Consider the following 13963-nt stretch of genomic DNA (forward strand, 5'->3'; position numbering starts at 1 on the left):
CTCTACTTAATGGATATTAAGATAATATTGCGTAAGCCCATGAAATACAATCAACCTAGCAGGAAGGCAGCAGGCACCTTGCTCTATAGCATAAGTAGAATGGACCCTCAAACATACTGAAGGAATCAGGTCCTATTAGGTTGACTGAAAATACTGTTTGTGGACAAAATTGCATATTATGAATGCATTTATGGTGCCGTCACTCACTTCATTGTGTATTCTATGACTCCCTATTAGCATGTATACTGTGAACAGCCAATGTATTTGGAAAGAGCTGTGTGGCAAAGTAGGGTGTTCCTGTTTATATAAGTTAGATCCATCTGAGAAGTCCAAGCTAGCTTTGTCTGTGGTTGTTATGTCAGTTCCATACAGGGCCTGATTGAGATGGCTATGGGCAATTTCATGGTAACAGAGTGATGCTGAGACTAAGATTTAACAATGTCCACAGAAATTGTTACAAAAACACATTTGCTTGAAGAACATTGCAGATGCAAAGTTTTGCAACAGAATGACGGTTTGTGCTACAGTATTTGTGCCGTTAGTCTGTTACCAAACTTTGCATCTGCACTGTTCTTCAGATAAAAGTGTTTTTGTCAAATGTTCAGTGGACATTGTTAAAAAGTGTTAAATGGTTTGATTAACTTTGCAATCATTGGTTTTTGTGTGACATACATTTTAAAGTGAAAAACCTAAGTCTCAGCATCACTGTGTTATGGTGGAATTGCCCCTATATAATGCAGCAGGGCAGGTGCAGAAGCTTCCAGACACAGCCAATACATGCCAGTCCAACATGCTTCAAGCAGCTTCCTTGACCCTACTGTACCTTCTGCTGACCACATAACGAGCTAGGTCAGAGGTCACCACATTGTATTGTATCAAAGGCTATTTCTTCCTTTTCTAAAATATATCTGACTGTATACAGTATCTGTCGCTAGTAGGTGAAGAATAATGAGATTGTCTGCGCTGCCTTAGCTGAATGAGACCGCTCTTACTTATTGTGTATATGGCATTTCATTCTCCCCCATATGTATCGTAGTGAACTGAACTACATACAGTTGAAGTCGGAAGTTTACATACACTTTAGCCAAATACATTTAAACTCAGTTTTTCACAATTCCTGTAATTTAATCCTAGTAAAAATGCCCTGTCTTAGGTCAGTTAGGATCACCACTTTATATTAAGAATATGAAATGTCATAATAATAGTAGAGATAATTATTTAATTCAGCTTTTATTTCTTTCATCACATTCCCAGTGGGTCAGAAGTTTACATACTCAATTAGTATTTGGTAGCATTGCTTTTAAATTGTTTAACTTGGGTCAAACGTTTCGGGTAGCCTTCCACAAGCTTCCCACAATAAATTGGGTGAATTTTGGCCCATTCCTCCTGACAGAGCTGGTGTAACTGAGTCAGTTTTGTAGGCCTCCTTGCTTGCACATGCTTTTTCAGTTCTGCCCACACATTTTCTAGGTGATTGAGGTCAGGGCTTTGTGATGGCCACTTCAATACATTGACTTTGTTTTCCTTAAGCCATTTTGCCACAACTTTGGAAGTACGCTTGGGGTTATTGTCCATTTGGAAGACCCATTTGCAACCAAGTATGAACTTCCTGACTGATGTGATGTTGCTTCAATATATCCACATAATTGTCCATCCTCATGGTGCCATCTATTTTGTGAAGTGCACCAGTCCCTCCTGCAGCAAAGCACCCCCACAACATGATGCTGCTACCCCCATTCTTCATGGTTGGGGTGGTGTTCTTCGGCTTGCAAGCTTGCCCTTTTTCCTCCAAACATAACGATGGTCATTATGGCCAAACAGTTCTCTTTGTTTCATCAGACCAGAGGAAATTTTTCCAAAAAGTACGATCTTTGTCCCCATGTGCAGTTGCAAACCATAGTCTGGCTTTTTTATGGCGGTTTTGGAGCAGTGGCTTGTTTTTTTGCAATGTTTTTTTCTGAGGTCTTGGCTGATTTCTTTAGATTTTCCCATGATGTCAAGCAAAGAGGAACTGAGTTTGAAGGTAGGCCTTGAAATACATCCATAGGTACACCTCCAATTGGCTCAAATGATGTCAATTCGCCTATCAGAAGCTTATAAAGCCATGACATAATTTTCTGGAATTTTCCAAGCTGTTTAAAAGCATAGTCAACTTAGTGTATGTAAACTTCTGACCCACTGCAATTGTGATACATTTAATTATAAATGAAATAATCTGTCTGTAAATAATTGTTGGAAAAATTCCTTGTGTCATGCACAAAGTAGATGTCCTAACTGACTTGCCAAAACTGTAGTTTTGTTAACAAGAAATTTGTGGAGTTGTTGAAAAACAAGTTATAATGACTCCAACCTAAGTGTATTTAAACCTCCGACTTCAACTGTATGACTGACATACTGTATCTGTATATAGCTGAATGCCACATAAGACCTGAGGTTTGCTATAGTCCAAGGTTCATCAAAGGAATTGGATCATTTGAGGTCTCCTGAAGAATCATTTTTTACTATAAAATAAAAATAAAATGTTGTATGTTTTGTAAGGCTTCCATCAGTTCTGTGACACTGGAACAATCAATAAACAAGAGTTAAATTTAGTGTATCTGCTCTGTCTATGTAATCATGTCATAACCCTAAAAGAATGAATCGTCAATCCCCTCAACACTAACTCGACACAGCATACCATACAAATTTTGGTTAGCTAAATCCTCATTCAGAACACACATGCTATCTCCTGTCTCTCCAGATGCAAATTAATTATTGGAGTGCCCCCCCAAATTAGCATCACTGCGGGCTGGCACGCTGTAGGTCCTCAGGCAGGCATTAGTGTGCGGTGACGTGGTACAGGCTCCGATGGCCACTCTGCATGACTGATCGTGTTTCAGCTCACATGACGTGACGCAGGACCCTGACGCTCCTCTAATATTTATACCCCAGTAATTACTTCCAATGACTTAGCCTGAGTCTGGGCCCATGGATGGACTTTGGCAACCTTGATTTAGCCTGATTATATCATATACAGAGGGCCTACCTCTAACTCACGATAACAGTTATATCAGTGTGATTAAATTATCACATCTTTTTTTTGTCACTAGCTAAAAATAGTGATTTTGTTTTTATTCACGATTTAATACATTTGGATTTGGATCAGTTTTGGGTTAAATCTGCTTCTGTTACCACTGTACTACTCATGGGCATGGGAGAACAAAGTCCAGCAAGAGAGATTAAGTTGTCGTTACATGATGTTGTGAAAGTCAGTTTAGTACCTCCTAGACCAGGAGTGGACCGTATTCCATCAATATGAAAAATAAATTAAGCCAAAACAGAGAAATGGAGATGGAGCAGCAGCTTCAGCACCCTGTGACAGGGAAGGTTAGGGAGTCACAGAGATAATCAAAACGATTGTTGTGGATCACATTTTTTTAAATGTAGAAAAACTCACTGTATTCAAGGTAAAAAAATAATCTAATCCTTCTCACTCTCAGATAAATAAACTGTACTGCTGTTTTATACAGTTAAATGTAATAAATATGATACATTTGTGACATTAACATTAAAAACATTTTTACAAAAATGATTCAATGCAGTGATATAAGATCTGTATATAAAACATTTCGATTTGAGATTTTTGTCATTTAGCAGATGCTCTAATCCAAAGCAATTTACAGTGAATGCATTCATCTTAAGATAACTAGGTGAGACAACCACATATCAAATAAAGGATACGAACGTTACATTCCAGCTACACAATGGATATATAGCTTTTTTAATTAAGAAATGCATGAAGGTACCCATAAGCAATCATTTCTGGTGAAAAATAAACTTCTACATGTATTCCCATGGCAATCCTATGTTAATAAATAACAAAAATAAATAAATGTTAATAAATTGATGTCATTATTATCATCTCTCATCTCACCGCTAAATTTAAACCACCATTTTTATTTGACTTGGATGTACAGTACCAGTCAAAAGTTTGGACACACTTACTCATTCACAGATTTTTCTGCATTGTAGAATAATAGTGAAGACATCAAAACTATGAAATAACACATATTGATTCACGAAGTAACCCAAAAAGTGTTGAACCAATCAAAATATATTTTATGTTTGAGATTCTTCAAAATAGCTACCCTTTGCCTTGATGACAGCTTTGCACACTCTTGGCATTCTCTCGATCAGCTTCAGCTGGAATGCTTTTTCAACAGTATTGAAGGAGTTCCCACATACACGTATGCTGAGCACTTGTTGGCTGCTTTTACTTCACTCTGCAGTCCGACTCATCCCAAACCATCCCATTTGGGTTGAGGTCTGGTGATTATGGAGGCAATGTCATCTGATGTAGCACTTTGAATGTATTAATCTAATGTAATTTATCAGAATTCCAGTAAAGCCTAATTTTACCCTTCCCTAGTGAGATTACAAATTCTTTGAAAGTAAAACTTGGAACCAAAACATATTATGTCACTGCAGTCTGCTTGCAATGTCCAATTCCAAAGTACAGTATATTTCCAAGGAAGTATTATTTATTATACAACGGGTGGGTGTAACCCTGAATGCTGATTGGTTGATTGTTGTCTATTCCGCAAGTACCACTGGCTAGATCTGTGATGTTAAAATGCCTATTTACTCTGTTCCATCTGACTGCCCAATACACTGTCTCATCAGCCCAGCCAGGCATTTTATAAAATTGATCTCCACTATAAAAAAGCATCTAAACATTATCTCACATTACTTTGAGACTAACATTTAGTTTTCAACAGCGGAGATTTGTATAAACCTTGACTATCCGACATTTTCAACATTGTTCCAATATTCAAATTCTATCTCCAACTGTCCCATAGTAAGGAACATGTTGGGAGTCTTGACGAGACATGCAGGCAGGTAGCGTTTCTCAGCCAGTCAAAATCATGAATCAGCCTACATAATTTTTATGGATAAATCCAAAGAAATGTAAATTGAAAAAAGGTCAAATGAAATGAAGTGCAGCTAGTTTGCGGTCTTTCCAGCCTCAGTTTGAAGTGATTGTGTTAGCTGACTAGATCCTCTAAAGAACAGTGTCCGGACGAGTGAGCACATTTTCTATGTCAGACAAAATCATGCCTCATTAGCTCCTTTTATGGATGTGTCCAAATAAATGTCACTAGAAAACAGTTTAAACAAATGCAAATGCAGCCACTATGTTGCTATTCTGGCGTGACTGTAAGTTACCCGTAGTTGGCTAGCTAGCAAGCAAGGGAAAAGAACGTTGCCAGCCAGTATGGCAATGAAACATTTAGAAGAAATGACTGATACAGAACAAAAAGACTGAACGACTGTGTCGCGTATCTGGCAAACTAACTGATAGAATGAATGACCAGCCGGCTTGGGTAGCATCCCTAGATTTGTGTTGGGACTATTATCTTGTGGAAGGATTAATAAGTATGAAAAAATTAATCAAGATAATGTTTTTAATGCAAATATGTCAATTATTATTTTAATATGTTGGTAATCCGCTGTATAAAAGTGATAATGCCCTCAAATCTGTTGTTTGAAGGACTTCATCTCGGATCTCATCTCTAACAACACCCGTGCTAATATATCCTCCAAACACTGACTTCTCTGGCATTATCATTTAAGTGGAATATATTTTGGCAAGATTAACAAAGTCTGATCAAACAGCATTTACGATAAGAAAGTAACACAGTATGGCTCTTTGTCTTCAAAGTCTTACAACAAGAGGTAAGGCTCTAAAATAGAAATGTGAGATAAGGAAGAGGAAGGATCTAGCGTGTGATTTCTGGCATGAAAAACAATCTTCCATATCACAAAAAATAAGTAACCATAAATAGAGTTGGTCCTACACTTGCCCTGGAAATGTACTGTAAAGGTCCAATGAAAGAACACCAAGTTCTTGATGAAAAGATAAGAATATCCTTACTACTTAACTTACTACAGTACATACAGTAACAGTGTTTATAAAAAGTAGGCCTACTTCTGAGGATAGTTACATATGAATTATGTAGAGTGCATTCGGAAAGTATTCAGGCCCCCCGACTTTTTCCACATTTTATTACGTTACAGCCTTATTCTAAGATTGATTAAATAATTGTTTTCCCTCATCAATCTACACACAATACACCATAATGACAAAGAAAAGACAGATTTTTAGACATTTTAGGAAAATTATGAAAAAATAAAAACATAAATATCTTATTTACATAAGTATTCAGACCCTTTGCTTTGAGACTCAAAATTTTGCTCAGGTCCATCCTGTTTCCATTGATCACCCTTGAGATGTTTCTACAAGTTGATTGGAGTCTACCTGTGGTAAATTCAATTGATTGGACATGATTTGAAAAGGCACACACCTATCTACAGTGCCTTTGGGAAAATATTCAGACCCATTTACTTTTCCACATTTTGTTACATTACAGCCTTGTTCAAAAATGTATTAAATAAAACAGTAGACTGGCACAAGCCTGTCTATATACAGTTGACAGTGCATGTTAGTGCAAAAACCAAGCCATGAGGTCAAAGGAATTGTCCGTAGAGCTCCAAGACAGGATTGTGTCGAGGCACAGATCTGGGGAAGGGTAGCAAAACATGTCTGCAGCATTGAAGTTCCCCAAGAACACAGTGGCCTCCATCATTCTTAAATGGAAGAGGTTAGAAACCACCAAGACTCTTCCTAGTGTTGGGCGCCCGGCCAAACTGAGCAATGGGGGAGATGGGCCTCGGTCAGGGAGGTGACCAAGAACACGATGGTCACTCTGACGGAGTGCTAGAGTTCCTCTGTGGAGATGGGAGAACCTTCCAGAAGGACAACCATCTCTACAGCACTCCACCAATTAGGCCTTTATTGTAGAGTGACCAGATGGAAGCCACTCCTCAGGAAAAGGCACATTACAAGCCGCTTGGAATTTGCCAAAACACACCTAAAGGACTCTCAGACAATTTAAATCAAGATTCTCTGGTCTGATGAAACCAAGATTGAACTCTTTGGACTGAATGCCAAGCGTCACGTCTGGAGGAAACCTGGCACCATCACTATGGTGAATTATGGTGGTGGCAGCATCATGCTGCGGGGATGTTTTTCAGCGGCAGGGACTGGGAGATTAGTCAGGATTGAGGGAAAGATTAACAGAGAAAAGTACAGAGAGATCCTTGATGAAAAACTGCTACAACGCGCTCAGGACCTCAGACTGCGGTGACGGTTCACCTTCCAAGAGAACAACGACCCTAAGTACACAGCCAAGACAACACAGGAGTGGCTTCGAGACAAATGTGATATTTCTATTCGTTTTTTTTGTACATTTGCTATAATTTCTTAAAACCTGTTTAGTCACTATCGGATATTGTGTGTAGATGGATGAGAGAAAAAAATATGATATCCATTTTAGAATAAGGCTGTAAACAAAACAAAAATGGAAAAAGTAAATGGGTCTGAATACTTTCCGAATGCACTGTACCTCGTGATACCCAAGTCTGTCCCATTTGAGTGAAGCAGGTCAAACATGATGTCATATAACTAAATATAGATGTAGGAATATCCCGTGGAGACATTATTACATGGTGGTATTGAGTCCCACTACCTCACCCTCATTTGTGTTCACTAAAGTATCAGGTTAACACAGGAAAGGAATACATTGACGTGGAATATCCATAAACAACAATCACATATGCCAGCTTTAGAAAATCTACCTTTTCTTAATGGCATATGCAGTGATATTTTTGGAACATCTAATCAGCTGTGACCTAAAGCACACAGTAAACCATTACCCTTTATTCTTTCAAACATATTGATGTTTATTCTTATACTCCAATTGTTCTGTCCATCTACTAATCTGTTAGTGTCATGGTAGAATCTAGGTTTGTTTGCTGTGTCTATTGATCGAGATACACAATGTTTTTTTGTGACAATGGATTATAGACAGTGTAATTACAACGGAGGGGTTGCTAAGCAGCTTTGGTACAACTCCCAAACCCAGACCAATCATTCAGTAGTGATGGGTGGAAAAAAATCGATACAGTTGCATATCGCAATATTATGACACAAACTGTTCACACCCCTCTTGTTGGTGGAGAGAATTTTGCAGATTTGAAGCTTATTTCCTGCAATTCTACACATTCTGTAATGGGGTGCAAAGAAAATATTGCAGTTTTTAAGCAAGTTTTCTTGCAATTCTATACATTTTGCCATGTCTAATGTGCATTCATGTGATATTTGAGTGACAAAAAAATTACAAGTTGATCTGGATGTTTCTGACAAGTTATAAATTGCTCTCAATGATTTAAGTGATGATGCACTACCTACTTTTGAAATTGCACCTTGAGCATTCTACTATTACAACTTTCAAGAGTTTAAAAATATAAACCTATCAATGGATGGCCAGCTGAGTCAACAGCCAATACAAAGCTATCCATCATTATCTGTCCCTACACAGGGTCTAGAGACAAAGCCAGCCCCCACGAGTATTGTTAAAATGTAGGTTGGATGTGGGATTGGGTGGGTGTATGCGTCAGAAATTGAGGCTTTCTTATGAAAAAGCCCATGTACTAAAAGGCTACAAGGACACAATCACGCAGTGCTATCTGAACAATTACAAGGACAGGGATTGCAGGTCTTTGTGGCAAGCTTCAATCTGCAATGTAAATTATGGTGATTCATGATTTTTTTCTGTGGGCACTGAAAGCACTATTGAAGCCTTCACATTAGGTTGATTATTCATCCTTTGTCAATGAAAACATTTGTGAATCTGCCTTTAGTCCTGTTATACACCTGGAGCAGGGCATCACTATAATATTTTCGGTTGCTTCAATGTCATTTTTAGATGTAAATGTTGCTTAATTATTCTACAATTATTCTATCACCTATTGCTAATCGCATATTATCAGAGTTCGCAGGCTCTGAGAAAAGCTCAGCAGTTATATCTAGTGATGGAGGATGGTTTTAAGGCTGGGTCTTAACTGCTGAAAACAGCAGGATGTGCCTCCCTCCCCGAGGTTTACTTTATTCAGCGATTCCGAGCACTCTTCAGGAGGGTACACATCGACTTATACTGTATGCAGAAAAATCACAGTATATTTTATACTGTTACTGTAAGTAGGAAAACCATAGTATGTTGTATACTGCATGCAAGAAAACCACAGTATGTTGTATACTGCATGCAAGAAAACCACAGTATGTATGCAGGAAAACAGTATTTCACAGTATTTCCTACTGTATGCAGGAAAACCCCCGTATGTTTTATACTGTTACTGTAAGCAGGAAAACCACAGTATGTTGTAAACTGTTACTGCATGCAGGAAAGTCCAGTATGTTGTATACTGCTACTGTATGCAGGAAAATCACAGTACGTTGTATACTGTTACGGTATGCAGGAAAATAACAGTATGTTTATTTTATGCAGAAAGATCACAGTATGTTGTATACTTTATCCAGGAAAATCACAGTATACAGTACAAGCAATCTGGCCTGCGAGATTGAGAGCTGGCCTCTAGCTCTTGGGGATACCAGCTCCTGTCCCTATGCTGAGGTATAATATATGCCATTTACCAGACACTTTTATCCAAAGTGTTTCAGTAAAATGGGTATACATTTCCATATGGGTGGCCCCAGAGAGGATCGAACCCACGATAATGAGTGAAATGACCTTGGGAAGCAGAAAGAGAGCATGGGGTAGTAAACACTAAGCGTCATTCCAGATGTTTCCACTGTATGAATACCCAGATGGTAGAGGACTGTTGTAGTGGTACTAATTAAGGGGCACATGGTAATGGCATGTGCTTTAGTACAGTGCAACTTGAGATCAACGTCTTTGTGCCCTGGACATTTACATACTGTATCTACCAAGTTGTGTTATCCCAGAATACACAATTTGTACAAAAAAAGGGGGCAGCATCTCAACTAAAAGTTGGGTGGTATTTTCAGTTTTTCATTTTCAAACGCCTTTCACAAACTAACACTCTCACTTTAAATTTTTTTTCTTACTAGCTCTGACTTTGCTGAAATCTACTTTACTGAGGAAAAATGTATTTGACTGTGATATGTGGTTGTCCCACCTAGATACCTTAAGATGAAAACTGTAAGTCGCTCTGAATAAAAGTGTCTGCTAAATGTCTAAAATGTAAATGTAAATGATTAACTCATAGCTTTCTGATGAATTGGGTTTTTAGAAGGTCATTGCGAACTGGTCATTAGCACCGTCTGAAATTCTACCCGTTTCTGGTCACCACTGATATACTGATTCCTGCAAAGGTCATTAGGAAATGACAGGTATAAAGGAAATAAGAGAAGGCAAGACTCTCACATCGGCACATGAGACGGGCATGTTTTACAACTTCCCCTGCTGAGAAAGAGGCACATTGGGAGTGTGGCCTGTCTAGACAAAAATAGATAGTCATCCAGAAATGTAATGTTTCTGAATGATGGATAGTAAGAGGAATCTAGAGTGATTATTGCCAGTATGCAAAAAATATATAGGCCTACAACATGTTGGTTGTGTACAATGTGATATCTCGTATAAGGAAGACCTTTCAGTCTTCTGTCACCATATTAAAACATGAATGCTTGCAACAGATCTAATCCATGGCTGCCCTTTTAGATACAAAAGATAAGGAAACAGATCTTTTTAATAAAGGATTTATTAGATACAGTATAAAATCTCTGCTCACAGTATAAAAGTGATAATAAATACAATTTAAATAAATAAGACAAATGATTTAAGTTATAAAGTGATAATGCTTGTGAGCGGAAGTTCAACGTCCCCCAGAATGTAGTCTCTTTTCATAGTGGACATTTTATTGACAATTTTAAATCTCAGGGAGCGTTGGCAGAGGTCCTCCTCTGAGATGGCATCAAAGAAGAAGTCCTCATTGAAGATAGGGTTACGACTCTTCCTGATGACTGTGCTACGCTGCTTCTGGACCTTTCCAGGCACCAGGGAAAGGCTGACACTGCAGTTGATACTCTTGGGGTCCACCGAGTGAGTGTATAGTCCCTCAGCACTGATGAGCCGCACCCGCAGCCTCTGGTTATCAGGACAGTACTCTGCAGAGAGGCGCAGGGTGCCGTCCTTCCCTATAGGAACCATGCTCTCCCTCATCACCCTTTCCCTGTGCAGAACCAAGTCTATGGGGAAGATGGTAGGAGGAGCCAGACCGAAGCTTGGTGGAAGGCCTTCTACCAGTCCATCTGACGCCCTCCTCATGAAATTGGGACTATTGTCTGTGGAGCTGCCCTCGTCTGTTGACAGGGAGTTGTTTCTGGACACCACAGTCTTCCTGATGTTTCTGGAAAGAAGCCTTTCATGACTCAGTGTTTTGAAGAGGGAAGACTTCAGTGGGGACCTGCTCAGCATTGGGGAGCTGAAAGGGGAGGACTCAGCTGACGAGGTTGTGTCACTGTCCAGTGTGCCCTGTCTGTTGAGTGTATAACCTCTGGGCGAGAGTCTAGAGGTCAGGGTGTGAAGACTGAAGGAGGAAGGGGAGGAGGATGGGGAGGTAGAGGGGGAGACTCTGGAGCAAGTGTTGGACCTGCTCCTGGGGAGCAGCAGCGGTATGCCACAGGAGCCAGGGTCGTTGTGGAACAGGGACTCCTTCCTCCTGGTGTGGGGGCTCTCCAGCAGGGTACAGAAACCATAGCAAGTCTGGGCTTTGGCCATGTGGGGCAAGGAGAGTGCTGCCTGGCTTTGAGGGTCTGCGTTGGTGGTCTCCTCATCACTACAGTCATAAGGGCTCTCGTCCACATTCTCTACCTGGATGATGTGTGGGCTGATAAGCTTTCGTGTTGGGGCCTCCCTCTTAGGGCTCCCCCTCTCAGATTCACACAGGGACACTCTGATGATGGGGGCCTGGCGGCTCTGCTCTGTACCTTTCAGCTCCTGGAAGGATGGGATCTTAGGAGGGATGCAAAACTCTGGGATAGTGTCTGGGGTGATAATATTAGGACACAGGGAAAGTCTCTTGTGTTTCTCAGCTTTCTCTCCAAACATATCTCCGATCCTGAAGCTGTATTCCGTTGAGGGGAGAGGCAGGTTGGTTCTCTCCACGGACACACGGATCTTCTCCACCACCCACATGAGTTCTCTGATAGGGCTTGGTAACTGGAACAGTAAAAGGAAATCCTCATTAGACAACACAAATGGAAACAAATCACAGCCAATCAAAAAGCCTGTTTTCAAAAACTAGTTAAATACAAGTTTTTCTTCACAAATTAAAAAATAATTCAACTTTGTATTGAAAACATTAAGAAAAGGTCAATTATTTTCAAGTCATGATTATGATGTGATGCTTACCTGGTGTAAATGAGATGTCAGTAAATCCAACACTGTGTCCTTACAGACCGGCTTGTGAGATAGATAACGATGGTAGTAGTCAAAGTCTCTAAGTAGCAGGCTCAGAATCTCTCTTGTTAAGACCAGCTCCTCTGTAAGCGACTGACTGAAAGAGCTGCCAGGCTGTTTAAATATGACCTGGTGGTGGGGAGGAGACCAGGACGACTTCCACACACCCTTCAGTGCTCTGACAGGAACCTCCCCTTGGCCACCCGTTCCCATGGAGACACCCAAGCCACAACACAACGCTCCGTGCCCACAGCAGGGGGAAAGGTCAGCCAGATAAGCCAACTGAACTACTTTGAAAATGAACATATGTATCTGACCAAAGGAAAACATGTTCATTGGTTTGTTTGATTTTCCATTTATGCAGATGAGAGGGGGACGTAACCTTGGGTTGTTTACTCAAATAAAGTGAAATGATAAGATTATGGCTGAGGCCTGTTGGTGACCCTAGGTTGGCAGTACTTGAAATGCTGCGACAACATTGGCTTCTGGTGAATAGAATGTGGATCAAACCTCTCTAAATCAACCAATGAACTGTGACCAACTGTTAAAAATAGCTTAAGTGTAAGGATGTTGCAAAGACACACTGAAATCGCAATATTTTCCATTATCTTTTAGGGATTTTGAATGCAATGCACTTGAATAGTAGTATAAATTCACATCACTTGAATACTTAATAGCTGTCTATACGTATGTTCTATGCTGGTACCCACTCTACTGTTGCCTATGTATAATGACTGATATTGACAAGAGGATTACAACCAGACTAGTTGAGCAACTTTGAAAACACAATGCTTCTTTGAAGACAAAACGGAGCACGTTCTCACATTATTTTAGACACCTTGAAATGAAAACACAAGTATAATAGGTCTACACTCCACACAAAACAACCTGTCTTAATCCATGCCAACGCTACCCTCTTGTGGTGGGAGAAGGATCAGCTTTTCTATTTAAAAAAAAACGATTCTATTTTGGACAGTGAAAAAAGAGGAGTGCCAGTGGAGCAGAGGCATGGACACCTCTAATACTTTACCCATAGATCACGGATGAATCAGGAAATATCTGGAGTTCATTGTCACATCAATATCATTTCTTTCAACAACTCAATCCAACCAAAAATCATGTCACACCTCACAGTAAAAGTCATGGTGTTCAGTTCATGAGTCATATGGTAAATTGACATGGTGTAGGTTGATTTAACGTACAGTATAAAGCTACAGTACCACTTGGATGTTCTGTTTGACATTCCTTTGGGTTTCATTTAGAAAAAGCTCAGTAATGGCCAAAGTTCAAGTTGAACATCTTAGTAACCCTGTGCAACCACACAATTGGACAGATGGTGATATCATACATAATGTTATCTCAAGAGAAAACATTGAAAGAGTGGAAGTTCTCAGAAATGTTGTTTTTAATGGATCAAACTAATGGTTATTTCACCAGCACATTTGACACAGATTTTAGATAGTGGTGGAAAAAAAGAGAGAGTTGATCAAATTAAGTCAACATCCCATATGATCTGTTCAGATGTACTTCTGAGTTTATAAGCCTTTAATTTTCAAAGTCTCATCCTATTCGATTTTCTTCCACTGAACTGAGGTTAAGGAGGGTTTTTTGACACAGAAACTGAAGTGCGTGACCAGTTGTCT

At 39.7% G+C, this 13963-nt stretch overlaps 1 protein-coding gene across 1 annotated transcript; it reads right to left on the bottom strand.

The window, feature by feature from the left end:
• Nucleotides 1-10610: 10610 nt before the first annotated feature.
• On the bottom strand, nt 10611-12428 carry c2cd4a (C2 calcium dependent domain containing 4A). The gene is made up of 2 exons (XM_024380327.1): nt 12273-12428; nt 10611-12080 (listed from the first exon to the last, which is right to left on the bottom strand). Exon 2 carries the CDS (start codon nt 12054-12056, stop codon nt 10704-10706), a length of 1353 nt encoding a protein of 450 aa, XP_024236095.1. The 5' UTR covers nt 12057-12080; nt 12273-12428; the 3' UTR covers nt 10611-10703.
• Between the last annotated feature and the right edge of the window lie 1535 nt (nt 12429-13963).

This window comes from Oncorhynchus tshawytscha, linkage group LG19 (genome assembly GCF_018296145.1).
Source record: "Oncorhynchus tshawytscha isolate Ot180627B linkage group LG19, Otsh_v2.0, whole genome shotgun sequence".
In the NCBI taxonomy this organism is placed as follows: Eukaryota; Metazoa; Chordata; class Actinopteri; order Salmoniformes; family Salmonidae; genus Oncorhynchus; species Oncorhynchus tshawytscha.

Excerpts from the sequence above, each read along its gene's own strand:
- c2cd4a (XM_024380327.1), bottom strand. The coding sequence starts at position 12,056 with ATGTGGGTGGTGGAGAAGATCCGTGTGTCCGTGGAGAGAACCAACCTG.